We start from the raw sequence: 21,051 nt of genomic DNA on the forward strand, positions 1-21,051 counted from the left end.
ACTGTACCTAGGATATAAAGTGTTAAATACTCGTTAAATAAATAAATATATTAAAACAAACAAACAAACAAATAATGCCTATTATCCTTTTAGACAATGTTCCATGGGGTTAGGGAATTTTCTATATCCATCACTATCTCAAATACCTTGTACGTGTGACAGCTTTCCAAATATTGTTTGAATCAAAATGAAGTTAGATGTTCTTCTATTTGCAACAGCTGGTTTTTAAAAACCAAACATGATTATAAAGATACATAAAATATTTAATCCTGTCATTACAAAATAGCATGGAGTAAGCAAGAAAAGTGTGGAAAAGCAAGAAAGGAAAAGAAGGGCTTCCCTGGTGGCGCAGTGGTTGAGAGTCCGCCTGCCAATGCAGGGGATGCGGGTTCGTGCCCTGGTCCGGGAAGATCCCACATGCCGCGGAGCGGCTGGGCCCGTGAGCCATGGCCGCTGAGCCTGCGCGTCTGGAGCCTGTGCTCCGCAACGGGAGAGGCCACAACAGTGAGAGGCCCACGTACAGCAAAAAAAAAAAAAGGAAAAGAAAATCATTAGTGTGGTAGATATATGGATTTTTTTATCTTTAAGAGTGCTCACAAGCATGGAAGATAGGCAATTAATACTACATCCATTTTTGTATAATAAAGTAGAATGATAAGCATTTTTGCAAAATTAAAGTGAGTCAGATTACTGTGCTTGACTTATGCAACTGATTCTCAGTCTGTTTTAAATAAGTTTCAAATTCCTTTGTTCTTTGCACAGGTAAGTGAGATATTTACTTTGCAAACTTAAGAACAAAGATGAAATAACTAGTAACTTGTTGCTATTAATAAATCAGAATATTTTTCTAATCATACTTATTTCTTCCAAGAAGAAATAACAACATATATACTCTTCTCCAAATCATGATGACGATACCATACCAATCTCTCCTTAAACTTCTATTTGCATTCCAATGAGTTCTCACAAAAACAGTGAGGAAGTCTAAATTGATAATCAGTGAGAACTTGTTTGAAATTTTTTTAGTTGAAACATATTTGACATATAACACTATAATGTAAGGTATACAACATGTTAATTTGATACATTTATATATTTTAATATGACTGTCATTGTAGGGATAATTAGCACCTCTATCACATTACATAATTATCATTTCTTCTTAGGGGTTGGAATAATTAAGTTCTAGTCTCTTGTTTGATGATTATAATACAATATTGTTGTCTATATTCACTATACTGTACATTAAAACTCTAGGGCTTCTTTGTTACCCATTGCAAGTTTGTACCCTTAAACAACATGTGTCCTATTCTCCCACCCTCCATCCCCTCGTGACCATCATTTCATTCTTTGTTTTTACTAACTTGTCTTTTTTAGATTCCATATGTAAGTGGAGATCATACAGTACTTGTCTTTCTCTGCCTGGCTTATCTCACTTAGCATAAGTGCTCAAGGTCCATCCATGTTGTTGCAAATGACAGGATGCTCTTCTTTCTCATGGTGGAATAACTGGAATTGTTTTTAAAGATTTTTATGGAACAGTTAAAAGGAAAGGTTGCAAAATTATAAATATTTTACACAAATAGATAAGAATGTATGCCATTACACTAAGTTGTTGTACAATACATACAATTTCCTAGATCAAAACCACATAAATATAGTAAAACTCTAATTTGGTTGCATCCTCCCAAAGTCATGGTAGGCATGGTAGGTAAACATTTCTGGAAGAAGTTCAAAGAAAGAAAATGGAAACACACACACACTTTAATCACCGTTACCCCACAGGCACCATCCCTCTCACATTTTCATTGATGTGCTGCAAAAACGTAACTAAACCCTAGCAGGGACAGGGTATGCCCTGTATATACAAATGCCGTCATTAAAAGCTATTTGACAGGTTCATCAGGGCACAGCCATCACAACAGCAGGAGGCAGCTGTAGCCCAGGGTGGGGAACTGAAGCTGAGGGTTGGCTGCCGTATCACCTTTGGCAAAACACCCAAATTACTGCCTGTCTGAAGGTCTGACAAAGATTCCTTTTCACAGACTAGAAGTTAATAACTGCATTCCTAGAATTAAAAGGGAAAAAGAGATGAAAATAGAAAAATGTGAGTGGCAGTGAGAGGGAAAAATAAGTACTGGGAAACCATGAAAGGAGCTTGTCCTAAGCAATGCTCTCAGTTTTCAGCAGACTCCCTGGAGGATGATATCTTTTCTTATGAAAGCCTTTCACCACCCACACCTGCCCCAAAGATATTTTTACTGTTAGTACTCTCTGTCCCAATTTTTTAAAAGGCTCTACACCTGTATTTGAACATGCACAAGGCCATTGGAAACACAAATAAGAGCTCAGAGGTGACTTCTCGCTTTGACCATGGTTATATTTGCCATCCTGTGCAGTGTTCCTGGATTGGTAAACCCGTTTCAATTCACAGTCGGACTGAGCCCCAGACCCTCTTCAGCGGTCCTGAAGACGTCTAGCAGACCTGGAAGGACGACTCACAGTCTGCACAGATGTTTGCTTCACAACTAGCACTGCTGTGTTTCACAGAACTTGGACTTGCTGTCTAACAATGACCTTCCTCCTCGCCTCTATCCTTGTCTGGGAAGCAGGTTCCATCTTTGTAGTCTCAAATTCCCACCAGATTGGGAGACGGCAGAAAGGCAGTTCATCAAGTAGGCAGAAAAATCAAAAAAATAAATCCTCTACCTTTTGTGGAATGCAGTGAGTCACCCTGGATTGTGGGAAAAGCCACCAGTGATACCAAATGGAATAGCATGTGGCATTTGGCACCAGACATGAGACCAAGAGCTAGCAGACAATGGACTGATTCCTTGGACAAAAGGAATAAAGGGCCAGGAACCCTAGGAGCTGCCTGCTTTGAGCACAGTAGGCCAGTTCCTCTCAACACATCCCCTGTTCCATGAGCAGCTGAGAAGGGAAACCCTTTATCTTCCCACGTGTGAATAAAAGCAAACTGTCCTACAAGGAAGAATGAACTGCCTGCCTGGAGCCAGTCCTCTGGATTCTCTGGCAATCTGACAATCTGTGCAGCAATTTATCCTCCTGCTGCATTCTCCATGGGCTGTCTGCCTAAGTCTCCAGACATTACAAGGTAATATTTTGTTTAGTAACTGTTCCAAGTCATTACAGATGGGTCTATGCTTTTGATCTTAAAACTGACAACACTAAGTTATTGTTTCATCTGTGAAAAAGATGTGTTTAAAAAATGGTATGCATGCTGTTAAAAGAAATCAAAGAGACCCATCCCTCTCCATAACCAGGGGTGAAAAACAGAGAGCAAATAAAAAACTTAAGTCTTGACAGATCTGTCATAAATCAAATTGAACAACAACAAAAAAACTCCTAAAAACCTTCATTAGCCTTATGAGCACCATCTTAAGCACATTTAATTTCTCATGACAGATAAGAACATGTCAATGAGATGAAGTGATGCTCCCTGGGAGAGCCACTGGCAGAGCCAACCACTCGGCACACCATCAGCCAGCTGCCAGGAAAGTGGTACCTGGCACGGCCCAGATCTGGGTGCAGAGGCGTGCTGATAAAACAGTCTCCAGAAATGTTGAAGCTGCAAACGCCACTGGACTCGTGTCCATTTTCTTTTTTTTTTTCTATGCAGTCAAATGGCAGGGTTTGTCCTTGCTTGCTAATTGCAATAGGTCACTGTACAAAATTACAGAATTTTCAGGGCCATTTTCTTTGAAAAGGAGGGAAATTAGCATAAAAAAGGGATATTCCTGGACTGTGTCATTAAAACCATAGTCACGTAAGAATGTAAGTGGTATCCCTGGAGAGTTTTGGTCTCTGGTTCCCAGACAAAAATCAGTGACAGATGATAAATGAACCAGGCGGATTCCTAGACAAAGGTGCGGCTTTACTTGGGGCTAGGGACTCAGGTCAAGAAGCGCTTTCACAGCAGAACTCACCTAGGCCATTACTTCTCTCCCAACAAAAGATGGCAATTTGCTGAAATGAATCACAGTACATCTCTGGGAAAGTGTTTGAGGAAAAGGAGGAGGTGGAGGCCAATACTTCTTCTCCTTGAGGATTATGGTTATGTTAATGAGACATCTAGCATGGAACTTTCTGGCTGATATAACCTTTTTTATAAGTTTACGATTCTTTCTGTATTCTACCTTGGCATAAAAGGCAAAACAAAGCAAAACAAAAATCAGTCCTTCTCAAGCATTTCCACCAAAGTAGCCTCAGTCATAGAGGAGAACGCACCTCTGGGGTGCTTGAGGCCCAAAACAACTTTCCATAAGCTTCTTCAAAGGCTTTTGCTTTATCATTAAAAGTCCTAAGAATTTTGCATTCTCCATAATATGGCTGTGAGACATAAACCATGTATAAAATAGAGGCTGCCAATCTTGCATTTTTCTCTATTTGGAATTTTTTTAAAAAAATCAACAGGCAAGGCATAATGATTAGATCTTACTGCAATATGCCAGATATTGCATATTGCAATAAGTATCATTCTAAACTATTATCACAGAAATCTTGTTGCAATTATGAGTCAAAACACTTAGTATTATTTCCTACTTTTCCCATTTCTCTTGTTCCTGGTGTAATATAAATATTAACGGTTGACTTCATATCGTTGTACTTCTAAGTCACTGACAATGGTTAAAAAAATACTGGGGGTGGAGGTGGAAGTACAGGAAGTGTTAGAGAACAATTCTGGAACTTCCTGGCTTTTCTATAGTGCAAATGATTTAGCACAACACAGCTAATTTAACTGACTACAATTAGGTTCACTGACCATGATGTCTCCCTTAATTTTTTGACTAAGATGAATTTTTTTAAACCTTGAATTCATACTAGCACTCTGCGTGTGAGTGACTTCTCAGAACTCCATTTGGTTCTCATACCCCTACGGGAAGGCCTGCAGAGGTCTCCATTTCTTGTTCATCATTCAGCAAATAACGAACAAGAACTACAGCTCACTTCTTCTGCACAAGCCACAGGATCAGATGGCTTTTGTCACCCTGAATGGGAATGGCACGGTGCTTAAAAGTGGGGTCCCTGGAGTGAAATGCCCAGACTTGAATCCCAGATCTAGTTAAGTGATTGTAAGCAAGTTACTTGACCTCTTTGAGCTTCAGTTTCCTTATGTGTGGAGGCTAATAATAGGCCCCCTCTTACAGGGCTATTACGAGGGTTAAGTGGTAACTCTGGAGTGCCAAAGCACAGTGTACGGCACAGATGAACGCTCCACTGCAGGCACCTTCTTTACTGTTTCATGGTCTTTTCTATATGATAAGTAGAGTCCGAAAATTTTAGGTAAATCAAGTCTTTCTTTAAATGAGGAGGGGATATTTATTGATAGAGGAATCTTACTGTAAATCTTCCTACAGTGTGAAAAAAGACACTCAAATTTATAAGCTTATAGATTTTTAAATATATAAAGTTTGCCAAGATCAAGCTACATGCAGTCAGACTCATTAAACGTTGATTGAGCATCTGCCAGTGTAAGACTACGCTAAGCAACAGAGGATAAGCGAAGGATGAATAAAATGCAATTCCTTCCTCAGGAAACCCCCTATCTGGTAGAGAAGCTAAAATAATGATCTCAACCTGAGATTGGTGCTGCACTGAAGGCTTAGAAAAACAACTGAGTCCAGATGAGGGACCGACTGGAGCTGCTGGACATCAGAGGAGGTTCTAGGGTAAGTGGCATTGGATTTGCTTTGTCTTTGTGTGTGTGTGTGTGTGTGTGTGTGTGTGTGTGTTAGAAGGAGCAGAAAAGCAGGGGAAGAAATAGAGGAAGAAATAACACATGGAAGAAATAACATCATCAAATGTACTGAACATGAAACTGTGTGATGTGTTTAGAAAAAGGCATAGGAGATGCGGAGACTCAGAGATGTGGCTGGAGGACGTCCCTGGTGGTGCAGTGGTTAAGAATCCGCCTGCCAATATAGGGGACACGGGTTCAAGCCCTGTTCCAGGAAGACCCCACATGCCACAGAGCAACTAAGTCCGTGCACCACAACTACTGAGTCTGTGCTCTAGAGTCCGCAAGCCACCACTACTGAACCCGCGAGCCTAGAGCCTGTGCTCCGCAACAAGAGAAGCCACCGCAACGAGAAGTCCGCGCATGGCAACAAAGAGTAGCCCCCGGTCGCCGCACGAGAGAAAGCCCATGCACACCAACGAAGACCCAACGCAGCCAAAATTTAATTAATTAATTAATTAATTTTTTAAAAAGATGTGGCTGGAAATGTGGGTGGGAAGAGAGTGAGCGAGCGAGCCTTGAACCATGCTAACAAGTGTCTACGGACAGTGGGACACAATTAACAATTTTTGAAATAAGAAAGAAATTATTACAACAATATTTAACAAGATAATCTTAGATGGTCCGGAGGGAATGGAAACTGGTGAAAGGAGAGAGGGGAAAATCGGGAAGCTCTTTCTATAAGAAACAGATACAAAGATGTGGACTGGTGGTGGCAGTGAAAATAAAAAGCCAAACTGAATGCACTATGGGCTTAGGGAACATGGGCTCTCGGCTCATCTCATGAAGCTGGATGGAGAAAATCTGTCCACGAAGCTCTTTCTGGCTCAGGGAACCCCTGCCACAGGCTTGGACTGATTTGGGTAACTTTAGGTCACCAGGAACGCACCAGGAGGGGTAGGGTGGGGTGTGCTGCTGCAGCTCAGCCTCTGCTGGGTGGAAGGAGCGTGCTCGGGGTATTGAGAGGGACCGATGTGTTCTCCGCTCTTAGACATCTTAGACAAAGAATAAACTGTGTGCAAGGCCACTGGGGAGGAAGAGTGGGTGGAAAGGGGGGAAGGGCAAGAGGAGGAAGGGGAGTAGGGAGGGAGTGATGATGGTGGCTAACGTTTACTGAATGCTTATTACGTGCCAGACATCATTCTTGTAAGTTATATACACATGTGCCTCAATCACCCATATGTGGCAGATACTATCATTTTGCCCATTTTAAAGATGGGGATACGGAGATACAGAAAGTTAAGTAATTTGCTCAAGGTCATGTAATTAAAAAATGAGTAGTAAGGCAGGAATTTGGAGCCAGGCAGTTTAATTCCAGAGTCTGCACTCTTAAGCCCAAGTGAAAACTCTGCACAGAAACAGAAGTGCTCATCTCAATCCATGCTGAAGGCCAGCCTGGTGTTATTGATCCACAGTGACCTAGGCGGGGAAGTCTCTGAAACTACATGAGAACAAGGTCCTCTGAGATCCCAAGGAACCAGTATCTGGCTCCCACCAAGATTCCTCCAGCAGGTCCTTCAGGGGGTCTAGGAATAGCCCTAAACTCTGCCCACTGGGGGAAGATCAACTTTCATGGAAAACTGGGACCTAGTTAATCTCCTTGAAATATCAGGAAACAGAAATGACAGTTTCTCTGGGATCCCCACAAGCAGCCGTGACAGAAACAAACCTCTGGGTGAATTCTTTGCGGTCAGTAAGACTGGAAATGGAACTTAACCAGTAAAGGTTAGAGGGTCCCTAACAAGTTTTAAAGTTGAGAATAATGATCTTCAGTATGAATTCATAGCCTTCCCTCTTCAGTGTCATAAATAAAACAATGTGAGACGTTTCATACTTTAAATGTAGGTATACTGGTATGACACAATGCCTGAATCAGCACCTACTCTTCCCCCAAGTTCAAGATATTTTAATATTTTATATAACTAACCTCTTATTATTTTATATCACAAATATAAAAGGGAGGAGATTAAGAATCAGTACCAAAGCAGCAATCTGAACTGTACGATACAACAGCTAAGTGCTTCATGATCCTGACTGGATTCTGGACCAGAAAAGGGACATCAGTGTTTCTTTTGAAGAGAGGCTGTTACTTTGGTCTCTTAAACAAAAATGCAGAATACCCTTAGTTATAGTGAAAACAATCTCTACTAATCAAAGTGTGATACTTCTTAAACATTTTTTTTGGCCAGGATATTAGTACACATGATCTTAAAAGTCAGTATATATGTTTACAGCCAAAAATTTTTATACATTTAAAAGTTTATGTTTAAAAGTATCTTTAAAATCTTATTTTGTTCTTAAACGACATACATTCTAAAGTGAGGTTGATCTAGTTTATCAACTTTGCTGCATCCTGGCTGTTTCCAGAGTATTTTAAAAGGGAGAGTCAGTGTCTTAACTCAGCCATAGATATGTAAGTACATTCTTTTAACTGATGTTTGAATCTGAAATATCAGCCCTCATTATAATATATGACAAACAGAAGAATAATAACCCCATCTTATTTGTATTAGGTCTCTTAACAATCAGTGAGATCAGGTGCATATTTTGCTTGATCACTGTGAAAGCTGGTGCGGGTCACACTTGTTTATAGTATTATACGTTTTGCTACCATGACTGAAAGCACCCAAAGTATATGAACCAAACATTTAAAACAAAATCGGCATGGGGGGTGAACCATTACAAATGAACTGCATAAGGATTAAAACTATATAACTTCAGCATATTCACAATGGTTAATGCAATCACATTCCAACTATGTCCACTCTTGGCAGAGCTTATAAACAGGGATGCCAGAAAACGTTATTCTTTTTCCAAACATTAACTCCACATTCAAAAGTCTGATAGTGTTGAGTCTTAAAATCTCTTGGCAACGGGTTTTAGCAACTAATTGAAAAAAACTGAGCTGGATAAACCAAAACTATTCAGCTGTTTCAGCCATACATGTAACCTTTAGAGCCCTGTATACTGGAATTGCAGGAGGTATTCTAGAACATATGTTCCCTGCGGGGCAAACTGCAGTGGGCACTTCCCTTGACTGCTGGCCCAGGCAACAGTGCTTTGGATCCCAGAGACCCTCCCTCCACAGTCCTGTGGCCACACTGGCTGCAGAGGGGCATTCCCCACTCCAGGGAGCTGGGCGACAGTCCCAAAGGAAGGCCCACTCACTGAGCTCGCACAGGCCAACAAAGCACAGGCCCCTCTTCCTTCTCTTTCTCCTCTGCAGATGATACACTCCTCCAGGAGGTTCAAACTGACCAGGGGACTGTTTTAACTAAATTAAAATATAGGTCTAAAGTTAGTGTTCTTGGTCAAAGAAAATCTACTTTTTTAAGAAACGTATGTTTATTAGAGAAAAAAATAGAGAGTAGAGAGAAAATATAACAATACCCAGAGTTGAACCTTTTAAAGTCCTCCTTCTAACATTTTGCTACAATTATGTTCTGTCTTACTTTATTCAGAGGCTTTTTTCTATTATTAGGACATTACTGTGTATTCATATTTTACCTAACACTATATCCTAAGCAGCTTTCTGTGTTAACAGTCTTTTCAACAAGTAGGGGCTTAATATTGCAGGTATTACATGTTTTACTGAACTGGTTCCTCGCCACTGAATTTGCCAATTCACTTTTTTTTTTTTTTTTTTTTTTTTTTTGCGGTATGCGGGCCTCTCACTGTTGTGGCCTCTCCTGTTGCGGAGCACAGGCTCTGGATGCGCAGGCCCAGCGGCCATGGCTCACGGGCCCAGCCGCTCTGCGGCATGTGGGATCCCCCCGGACCAGGGCAGGAACCCGTGTCCCCTGCATTGGCAGGCGGACTCTCAACCACTGCGTCACCAGGGAAGCCCGCCAATTCACTTTTAAAACCATTTATTCACGGAGTATCTACTACATTCAATTCACTGGATTAAATATTGTAAGTATACATATATGAATAAGTGGCTCCTCCCAGAATGCTCTTCAAAACTATGAAAGACACAAAATATATATATGCAGCATACACACTTATGCGTGTGTACACCTGCTATACCTGGCTCTAAGCCACTTAATTTTTTTTTTAAGGGCACATTAATTTTACTCAGAATGAGACAGAACTTTTTCAGCCTATATGTAATAAAGATTTTCCTAACAAAGAAAATCTGTAGTTCTGACTACAAGAAAATTTAGAATGTAATTCTTTTTAAATATGCTTATAGGATTGAAATATTCTAATTTCCTTTCCATGTATTCCTTTTATTGCTAATTTCTGTTATTCTTGTCTGCTGGATTTGCCTTAACATGACTGATCAGGGAATCTTTTACATAGCCTCAGAAGAAAGAAATTCTGAGCATCGTTAAATATTTTATCTTAAGAACATCCCCAACCCAAAGTATTAACTACACCTGTGTTTTAGGCAAAACTGCTGTATGATGTAATACTGGGCTGGTCCACCTGGGAAGGGTGATAATGCACTGAGTTTTTCTTTGGGTGTTGGTACTGGGAGAGGAACAGACATCTGGAAACAGATGTTTTGGAGCCACAAAGACATAGATATAAATTTTCCTTTCAGCCCTTAACTAGCTTTGTGACCTTCAGCATGTTCCTAAAGTAAAATAAAATAAAATAAAATACTCACCGTGCCTCAGTTTCCCTGTTTGTAAAAAGGAGTTAATAATATTTACCTTGCAGGGTGGATGTAAGGATTCCAGAAAATCTACGTGAGGCCAAGCATGTGCCTGACATACAATGAGTATGCTTATTTCTATAATGAGTATATATTTTGTTTTTAAAAGACAACATAACTATGTAGGAAAAAATTTAAAGAGAAAAACGAATTTACTGGGCTTTACTGAAATGAATTGCAATTCACTACTCACTTCCTAGTGAAGAGTCTAAATCTTGAAAATTCAAGAAGCTGGAAATGTGGACTAGAGTGCCCTGAGGCCAACCATGATCACCTTGTAACCCAGCTCCTAAAATGTAGTTAATCCCAGGCTTTTCCTCCTTTTTGTGTATTTGTGAATATACATCAAAGACAATGGAGTAAACGCCTTGGTGTGGGAAAGCCACATCCAGTCTCCAATCCTGTTTCAGGACGATTTGCTCCCCTTTCTAGTTCTCACCACAGCCCCCAAGCTGAGAGAGACCCAAAGCAACAGAGATGATTAGCTGCTGCTCTGGCAGCAGGTGGAATTAACTGCTCATCTTCCGGAAAAGTAGATGCTTCCCCACAGAGACTAGTGTGGAAAAGCCGTTTCTGGCCCTGCAGCACTTTCCCTCGCGTTTTACACGGGAGCTCTGACACTCAATGCCCTCTGAATCTGAAGGAAATTTCCTGGCTAATGAGGGATTCCCTGAAGAGTGACTCCATAAATTACCACACATTCGATTACCAGAGCTAACAGAACAGTAAGTGTTCCCAGGGGCCGTAAGCATCCCTGGAATTCTCATTTTTCCCATTTGAGTCAAACTGAAGTTAAAAAGTTGCGACTGATTATATGAAATCAACCATCTTTACTCTGTCAGAGTAATTCAACCAACATTAAAATACAGATAATATTCCCAGGGATAAAAAAAATAAATCTTAAGTTTTTTCCTCCATGGGGGCTAGATAGGTTTAGACCTCTGAACAGTCTCAGGACTGGTCTGGGCTTCCACCCTAGGAGGAGTAAGGAAGCTCTGGATGCAAAGATAAAGACAGCCTTGAAAGCTGTGTGTTTGAGAGAAATTACCTATAGAACTAGCAGGAGGACAGGGTTTTGCTTAAAACCTGTATCATTTTTGGAGCTGTATCACACAGAGAATTTCAAAAAATCTCTAATCTCAGAAGAATCTGTATGTAAGTTCTGTCTTTGTTTTCTAATCCATGAAACCCAAGTTGTTTCCTTGGGCTAAGGACTGTAGGGTCTGTGCTAATGGCGGTTTCAGACACCACTGTGCTAACTAACAGCACACCCCAAACCACAAAAAGCTTAATTCCAGAAGGTTACTCTGAAAGCTGTCCTTGGCACTTGCCCTTCCCCTACCCAGAAAACTGACCCCAGACAAATGTGTACAGTCCCTTCACTCACTCCATTTGGGTCTCTGTTCAAATGTCTTCTTATTGGAGAAGCCTTCCTGACCATCCCATTTGAACACAAACACACTCAGAATCAGACTTGGTATCACCTTAGGATGACTCCTTTTTCTTATTCCTTATTTTTCTTTCTCACTGCCTCTCATATTATAGATGTATTTGTTTGTTTGTTTTCCACCCGCCCCCCTACCAGTGTGAGCACAATGAAAGGAGAAACTTAGTTTTTTCACTGCTGTTTCCCACCCAGTCCTCCACAAAGCACTTGAACACATGACCACTCTTCAATAAATATTTGTCACACGAATGAATGAACTGTAGGTGTTTTAGCCAAATGCTATGTATCTCCAATTGTCTTCCCGACAAGATATAAACTAACTAAGCTCCTGAGACCCACCCAAGGCTACTATCTCCCCAGATGTCTTTGTGCAGCTTATGAAACAAGTGTATCCATGTGAGCTACCCTGAGAGTGTACAAAGAGCAAGTTCCTCTTCTGATCTTCCCAGGCTGTAGCACTGGTGAGCGTGCCATGTGCCTCCTCCATGCATCTCAAATTTTCCCATGCTCAGTGAAACCTAGATCTCTTTTCTTACCATATTGATCTGAAGAGCTAGTGAAGAGAAGGTAGTCAGAAGCACAGGTCTGGGATTCAATATCCAAATCTCCCAACCTCAGGATCAATCTCTTCCCCTTCGGTACTGTGATCGTCTTTTCACAAATAGTGTGATTGGGGTAAGTCCCTGGATAATTCTTAGATGTCATGGTGCCACTGTCCTTGTAGGTCACTATGTGCCCACAGCCATCACCTGTTAAAGAAAAAAGAATACAAAAAGTAAGTGAAATTAATTTTTACTGAGGACTGAAAACATCCGGTATAATCTTCATCTTAGGTATTCTACTCCTTCTATGGAGAGAGAGGGAAAAGCTCAAAAAAAAAAAAAAAAAAAAAGGATTGAATTATTAAACAGTATTTACTATTCCAGGTCATTTCATCTCTTATTTCTCAGTTTAATCTTCTGAACATTGTTGATCAAAATGTTTCATGTATTAGCATGGTAAGCCCTTTGCAAACACATCATTTAGTCAATTACTTGTTCTAATCATCTATCCAGATATCTACCCATCCACACTTGCACAGTGGGCCCTTGGCATTCTCAGATTTGCCATTTGTGGTTTTGTCTACTAGCAAGCCAATGCCATGAAATAATTTGCAACCGAGAAAATACTACTACTCATTTCAGGGGTTACTGTCCTGATTAAATGGGATCATGTATGCAAAATGCTCCTGGTAGAATCTGAGGCTTATGCTGAGAGGACTTTGTTTAAGAGCCTGTCATTCAACTGGGGACTAACAAGCATCTGACACGCACATCTCAGTTAGTAACAGTCACAGATTTGGAAGTTCCTGATAGACTCAAGATGTATCATGAGTGTCAAGGATCTACTGTACTGAGTGCTTACCACCTGCCAGACATGGAGACACATAAAAGCAGCAATGGGTACTCAGGACTCAGAGTGAAATGGGAGAGTTCCATGTTCAGATAACTATAACACTGGGTGCCCCTGCCATAGCAGGAGCTTAAACAAAGGGCCAAAGAGGGCAAGAGAGAATCTATTTCAGTGAATTCTCACTACTTCACTAAAACAAGGAATTCTCTTAAGCGTTTCTGAACAGGGAAGTTAATCAACTGACCAACAAGTTGTTCCAGTATATTAAAGTGACCAATAATCACCCAAACATCTAACAGCATGCACAACTGGGTGGGCTGCAAGGTTAGGAGCAAACCCTGCATGCAAAGTACGAAGTACAAATGCCTGTGGTTACTACGGCTTCAAAGAAACAAAGCCAGAATTTTTGCCCTTCACCAGAGGGAGAGAAAGTAGAAGTCTGTTGGAGAAGGAACTCTCTGAGGTGGTAACAGAAGGCATCCCAAAGCCTCCTATGGACAAGCCCCAACTTGGGCATCCAGGGAATCTGAAGCCCAAGGCAGCCTTTTTCCTTCTCCAGGCTAGTCCCTGCTAGAGGATTCATCTGGGGTCTTCCTTTATTCTACCTCCTCCTTGCCCTGAGGCTTGCAGCCCAAATGACATGGGGGCCTAGTTAAAATAAGGGGTTGGGGAAAACTGCAGAATCTATTCCACATCAGCAGTCAAGCTCCAGGCAAGGACCCGCCCATTATGCAGAAACTCTCACAAGATTCCAAGCAGGGAGGTTGCATTGGGGGCGTTGACCTATAGAAGCAATGAGTTAGTACCAGAGGGAAATGGAGATAGACAGCTAAGATAAAACTACTCTGAAACCTGGAGGTCCAGGTAGAAGTTGTGGAATTTATACAGTAGGCAGTAGGGGTCCACAGAGGTTTTTGAGAAGGGAGATAATGAAAGAGGTATTAGAAAAAGTTTCGATACAGGAACTAGAATTCAGGAGAATCTGCCTCAGAAGAGCAGTAGGAGGGCTAGGAATGGGGTGGCTGGAATGGAAAGGGAAAGAAAAACAGGGGGAAGTTCACAAGAAAAAAATCAACAGGCTCGGGTTTTGGTTAATTATAGTGGGAAAGACAAGAGGAGAAAAAAATTTAAAAACGTTGAGATGTTGAGTCCAGAAATGATTGGAACACTGAGGCTAATATGACAGAAAGGGAAGCCCAGAGGGCAAGCAGGTTTGGGGACAAAGGTTGTAAGTTTGGTTCTTAAGTCTGAGGTGATAGCTATATTCTTTGGGCTCTCCGGCAGTAAGTACAAAATTGTTGAGAATTAAATGAAAATTATACTAGAGTAAAGCATACAGTGCAGAAGCACATAGGGGTTTTGATTTAAATTTAGAATTATTTACCTGCTCTTAAAGGCTTTTGTAAAAAAAAAAAAAATCCAATTGACAATTTCTCTTGGAAACCAGAAGACAGGGCAATCATACCAGCAGGTGTTCTCACAGGGCTGAAGGCGGTGGCTGCCCCTTTAAAGGAGACAAACGCCCTAGCTCCCCACAAGGTCCTGTAACTCGTTTCTAAGACTCGCCCACCTTACGAGGCAGTGACTTTGAGCGCCCTGATGAAACAACACTAGGGTAACTAGTGTACAACTATGTATATAAACATACACATAACTAACCCCCTCTAAGCCACCAAGATATCACCGGTGAAACCTTTAAATGTCTCGCTTCTTAGTGCTATGAAATTCTGCTTTTATAAGAGAAAAGAAAGTGAAATCTTTTCCTAGAAAACATCCCTAGACATAAAATGAGGCTCAGTTACAGGTGAATCAGCCCACACGTGATTACTGTATTCGAAGTTTTAAGCGACATGTCATGACAAAGGAAAATTCCAGGGTGTCACTTTTATTCAAGCCTGTAATTATGTTTCTTTTCAATGCCTTCTACTCTAACGCCCAAGAAGAAACTCATCTCACCCAGCGACACTGGCAGAATGTGAGCAGGTTTCAGTCTTCAACACTCCCATCCTTACTTTACGTGGGGGACTCTGACTCAGACGTGGAGAAGCTTCCCTTTTGCATTAACTATCAGAATGAAACTAGGTCTTTCTTCTGCCAAAAAACCTGAAAGGAACGGCTGAGTCCTAATCTATTACAAAGCAAACTGTCATCAGAAGTTGTCATTTCACTCCGGCCTATGGAAGACTTCTTATGGAGTCTTCTGTGGCAAGCACTAATAGAATAAACGTATTCCCTGGGTACTAATGACATCAGGAATTTTCAACCTACTGTCTTTCCACAGTTTTGATGACTTCAAAGGACTAGATATAGTTAACGATATTACAGTTTATAATTGGAAGTTGTTAGGAGAGTAGATCTTAGACGTTCTCACCACAAAAAGGAAACAGTAATGATGTGAGGTGACAGCAGTGTTAGCAAATGCGACAGTGTTGACTAACTTTGAAATACATGAGTGTAGAAAACCAATGCATCGTGGACTTAAACGTACACAACGTCATAGCTCAATTACATCTCAATAAAGCTGAGGGGGAAAAAGAACTAGAAACATGCCAAAGAGCAAACGTAAAATGCCTAGGGAGAGAAAATGCCTATGGTATCGTAAACTGAATAAGGCATATGCATGCAATTGAAGAAAACAGAGAAGCACTATTTCCACGACCTCATCCTAACACTTTTGTAGCTTAACTCAGAGCCCAACTCTAATTAAGAAACATTGACAAGAAAGACGACAAGAGTTATTTAAAAATCTACCAGTTCACGTTCCATATGCAACGTATCAACATCAATATCATGGTTGTAATATTATACTATAGCTTTGCAAGATGCTATCACAGGGGAAACCACGTAAAGGTACACAACATCTCTCTGTATTATTTCTTACAACTGCACGTGATCTATGATTATCTCAGAATAAAAAATTTAATTAAAAATTTTTGAAAAAATCTGTCAGTCTGGTTAAGTTTTCCTGGCAGGGGGTGAAAATGAAGGGGCTTTTTCTATTTTATACTTTTTATACTATTTGGATTTTGTGATCTTCTACTTAAATTATTTTTAATTAAAGAATTTATACAAGCTTGCATTAAAAAGATCACCATGGAATGACAACAAATAAAGAAGGCCACTTTTATTCTAAAATCTCTGTGTACTAAATCCATTAACCAAGTTCTCACATTTGTCTAAAGAGCATAGGGTGTTGTGTCTGGGGAGGTTCATAATATATGCCCCAGTTTACAGATGAGAAGACAAGATGTATATGACTTTTCTTAAGGCTACTCAACCAGTGGTACATACCAGATGACAATTCCAAGATGATCTAGTTCAAGGATTTTAAAAACACTTTTGTCACCTCTTTATTTGATTTTGTAACACAAGTGTATTCGTGTTTAATTTTGGAAAACCACCTGCACTGATGCCCTACCAGACCCCTTTTTAGATACTTTCACAACATCTGTCTATTAAAATGAACAGCTCCCTAATAAGATGTAGCTTATCTGGCAATGGTCACAAATAGATGGAAAACCTTTGGGTAAAAGGCTGATGAAGAACTTTATTTTTTAAATTAATTTTTATTGGAGTATAGTTGCTTTACAAGAGGAAAAACTTTAAAATGAAAGGATCAGGCAGTTCACCATCTAAACTTATTAATGGATCTCAGCATGACTACAAGTGAGAAAATCAGATATTACAAGTCTCCTGCTAGGATAAAATGTGCTCTGCATACCAACACCTATGAAGCACTCTTGCCAAAAAGCAAAACATTTGAATTGATAATTGACTCTGAATCTCATCAAGCCTTTACGTCTAACTTCAGTTTATAGGAAACACAAGAGGTAGAAACACAAGTGTATTGACACCACAAGGAAGTCATTAGCTGAATCCAGGTGATATGCTAGGTGCAACTGACCCAGTTTCTTCAACAACGAATTGTATTGACACCACAAGGAAGTCATTAGCTGAATCCAGGTGATATTCTAGGTGCAACTGACCCAGTTTCTTTAACAACGAATTGTATAAAGAAACGTTTTTAAAAGTGTTTATTTTAACTAAAAATAGAATTACCATATGATCCAGCAATCCCACTACTGGGCATATACCCAGAGAAAACCATAATTCAAAAAGATACATGCACCCCAATGTTCATTGCAGCACTATTTACAATAGCCAGGTCATGGAAGCAACCTAAATGCCCATAAACAGACGAATGGATAAAGAAGTTGTGGTGCGTATATACAATGGAATATTACTCAGCCATAAAAAGGAACAAAATTGAGTCATCTGTTGACACGTGGATGGATCTAGAGACTGTCATAGAGTGAAGTAAGTCAGAAAGAGAAAAACAAATATCGTATATTAACGCATGTATGTGGAACCTAGAAAAATGGTACAGATGAACCGGTTTGCAGAAGTTGAGACACAGATGTAGAGAACAAACGTATGGACACCAAGGGGGGAAAACTGCGGTGGGGTGGGGATGGTGGTGTGCTGAATTGGGTGATTGGGATTGACATGTATACACTGATGTGTATAAAACTGATGACTAATAAGAACCTGCAGTGTAAACAAACAAACAAACAAACAAAAGAACAACTAATACTAAACTTTCTTTGGGTTATTTGTATGGAAATATGTTAATATAAATGTTTCAGACATTACATAAAATTTCTAAAACTCTTATACGATCTGGTATAATGTTATAAGTCATAATTCTTATTACTTTAAAATGTATATCTCAGAAATAACTAAATTTCCTTATCAATCGCATCATTATGAACTTTCATCAAATCTTTAACCGTGGTCATTTTTAAGTCTTTTGTCATTTACAGACAGTTCTGGGTGTACTCTGATGCTTTTGCAAAAATGTTCCTATAAAAGGGTTTCATCTTCAAGGAATTCATGGAAAAGACTCTGACAAGTACAGGTTTCTGGTAACTGATTATACTGCTGAACTGAATGAATAAGCATTTTCAGAACTCTAATGGAAAACTGATGAATTCATAAAAGTGCTAACAAAAGATCAAGATAAAAAAAATTAATTACATGGGACTGAGTGAACTGATGAGGATGATTATAATTTTTGTGACTTTTTGTTTGAATAAAAAACTAAATCCCACAAGGACTCAGAGGCAAAAAATATACAAATCAATTTTCACTGCAAAGTAAAGGAGATGTTACAGTGGAGGATTACTGGACTGAATGTCAATATTATGACACAGTATGAGTGTGTTTCGTGTTTGGTAATTGCAATTATTGTTGCTTTTGTTGTGGTCATCCATTTACAATGCTTGGTGTCAGTTTATTTATCTCTTGTAAAAATAAAATACAGTGTGTGTGTGTAAAAAAAAAAGTGTGTATTTTAGATTAAAGGAAACTTAAACACCACAACAACCACATGAATCTTATTTGGACCATGACTTGAAAAAACAATCTTACAAAACCATTTTAAAAAGATAACTGGGGGCAATCTACAGATTCAGTGCAATCCCTATCAAATTACCATAGCATTTTTCACAGAACTGGAACAAAAAATTTGTATGTTTAAAATTTTAAAACACCAAAGACTCTGTATAGCCAAAACAATCCTAAGAAATAAGTATGGAGCTGGAGGAATCACACTCCCTGACTTCAGACTATATTAAAATGCTACAGTAATCAAAACAGTATGTTACTGGCACAAAAACAGACACATAGATTAATGGAACAGGATAGAAAGCCCAGAAATAAACCCACACACTTATGGTCAATTAATCTATGACAAAAGAGGCAGGAATATACAATGCAGAAAAGACAGTCTCTTCAATAAGTGGTACTGGGAAAACTGGACAGCTACATGTAAAAGAATGAAATTAGAACATTCTCTAACACCGTATACAAAAATAAACTCAAATTGGATTAAAGACCTAAATGTAAGACCACTCCTAGAGGAAAACATAGGTAGAACATTCTTTGACATAAATTGCAGTAATATTTTTTTTGATCCAACTCTTAGAGTAATGGAAACAAAGGCAAAAATAAACAAATGGTACCTACTTAAACTAAAAAGCTTTTGCACAGCAAAGGAGACCATCAACAAAATGAAAAGACAACCTACGGAATGGGAGAAAATATTTGCAAATGATGTGACCCACAAGGGTTTAATTTTCAAAATATACAAACAGTTTATACAGCTCAATATCAAAACAAACAAACAAACAAAAAAGCAGCCCAGTCAAAAAATGGGCAGAAGACCTAAATAGACATTTCTCCAAAGAAGACATATAGATGGACAACAGGCACATGCAAATATGCTCAACTTAGCTAATTATTAGAGAAATACAAATCAAAACTACAATGAGGTACCACCTAACACCTGTCAGAATGGCCATCATTATAAAGTCTACAAATAATAAATGCTGGAGATAGTGTGGAGAAAAGGGAACCCTCCTACATTGTTGGTGGGAATGTAAATTGGTACAGCCACTATGGAGAAGAGTATGGAGGTTCCTCAAAAAACTAAAAATAGAGTTACCACATAATCCAGTAATCCCAGTCCTGGGCATACATCCTGAAAACACGAGAATGCTAGTTCGAAAAGACACAGGCACCCCAATGTTCACAGCAGCACTGTTTACAATAACCAAGACATGGAAGCAACTTAAATGTCCATCAACACATGAATGGATAAAGAAGATGTGGCGTGTGTATGTAAACATATATATAATGGAATATCACTAGTCATAAAAAGTAAGTAAATAATGCCATTTGCAGCACCATGGATGGACCTAGAGATTATCATACTAAGTGAAGCCAAAGACAAATACTATATGGTATCACTTACATGTGGAAGCTAAAAAAATGATACCTATGAACTTATTTACAGAACAGAAATAAACTCACAAACATAGAAAACAAACTTATGGTTACCAAAGGGGAAGGTGGTGGGGGAGGGATAAATTAGGGGTTTGGGATTATCAGATACACACTACTATATATAAAACAGATAAACAACAAGGTCGTACTGTATAGCACAGGGAATTATATTCAATATCTTGTAATAACCTATAATGGAAAAGAATTTGAAAGAGAATATATAACAATCACTTTGCTGTACACCTGAAACATTGTAAATCAACTATACCTCAATTTAAAAAAAGGTGGATTTTCAAATGCAATATATTTACAGTAATAAATACCAATGCTAATTTTAAAAAAGATATTGGGGTATTAAATAATATCAGGGGAGTATTATTCACTTTTTTAGGTGTGATAATGGTATTGAGGTTATGCGAGAAAATGTCTTTACTTTTAGGGATGCCTACTGACATATGTAGGGCTGAAATGACATGACGACATGTGGTCTGGGATTTGCCATAAAATACTTCAGCAAAAAAGGGAGAGAGGAAAATAAGTAAAAAAGACGGGGAAATGTTGATGGTTACCATAGCTGGATGATGAGGGTTCCCAGGTTTTTTGTTTTTTGTTTTTTGTTTTTTAATTAAAATGAAAAGAAATAAAGGTCAATCTTGAAGGCAAAAAAATACAATCTTGGTTTTACGGTTAAGCTCCACATGGTGTTGGGAGGACTCAAGGGCAGTGAGCCGCGGTGACGCAGTAGTGGGAGGCGACAGGGACACTGAACTGTCACCACCTACCACCAAGGGGGGACCATGGGAAGAAGGGGACTGGAGGAAGTTTGGCCACAGGGAACTTGTCTACTCTTCACAAGTGGCTACCACGCAGCATTTATCGTCTTCTTCCTTTGAACTGTAATTTAATTGCCAAAGCACATGATGACTAAACTGTGTATCATTTCCT

General features: G+C 39.5%; 1 protein-coding gene across 1 annotated transcript in view; it reads right to left on the bottom strand.

The window, feature by feature from the left end:
* Positions 1–21,051, bottom strand: part of DCBLD1 (discoidin, CUB and LCCL domain containing 1) — a 71,807-nt gene that overhangs the window by 36,141 nt on the left and 14,615 nt on the right. Inside the window, exon 2 of the mRNA XM_082633990.1 lies at positions 12,405–12,617. Within this exon, the coding sequence (XP_082490116.1) occupies positions 12,405–12,617 (213 nt within the window). The remainder of the gene's footprint in view (positions 1–12,404; positions 12,618–21,051) is intronic.

Source organism: Mesoplodon mirus (genome assembly GCF_964341445.2).
Source record: "Mesoplodon mirus genome assembly, chromosome: 10".
Classification (NCBI taxonomy): domain Eukaryota; kingdom Metazoa; phylum Chordata; class Mammalia; order Artiodactyla; family Ziphiidae; genus Mesoplodon; species Mesoplodon mirus.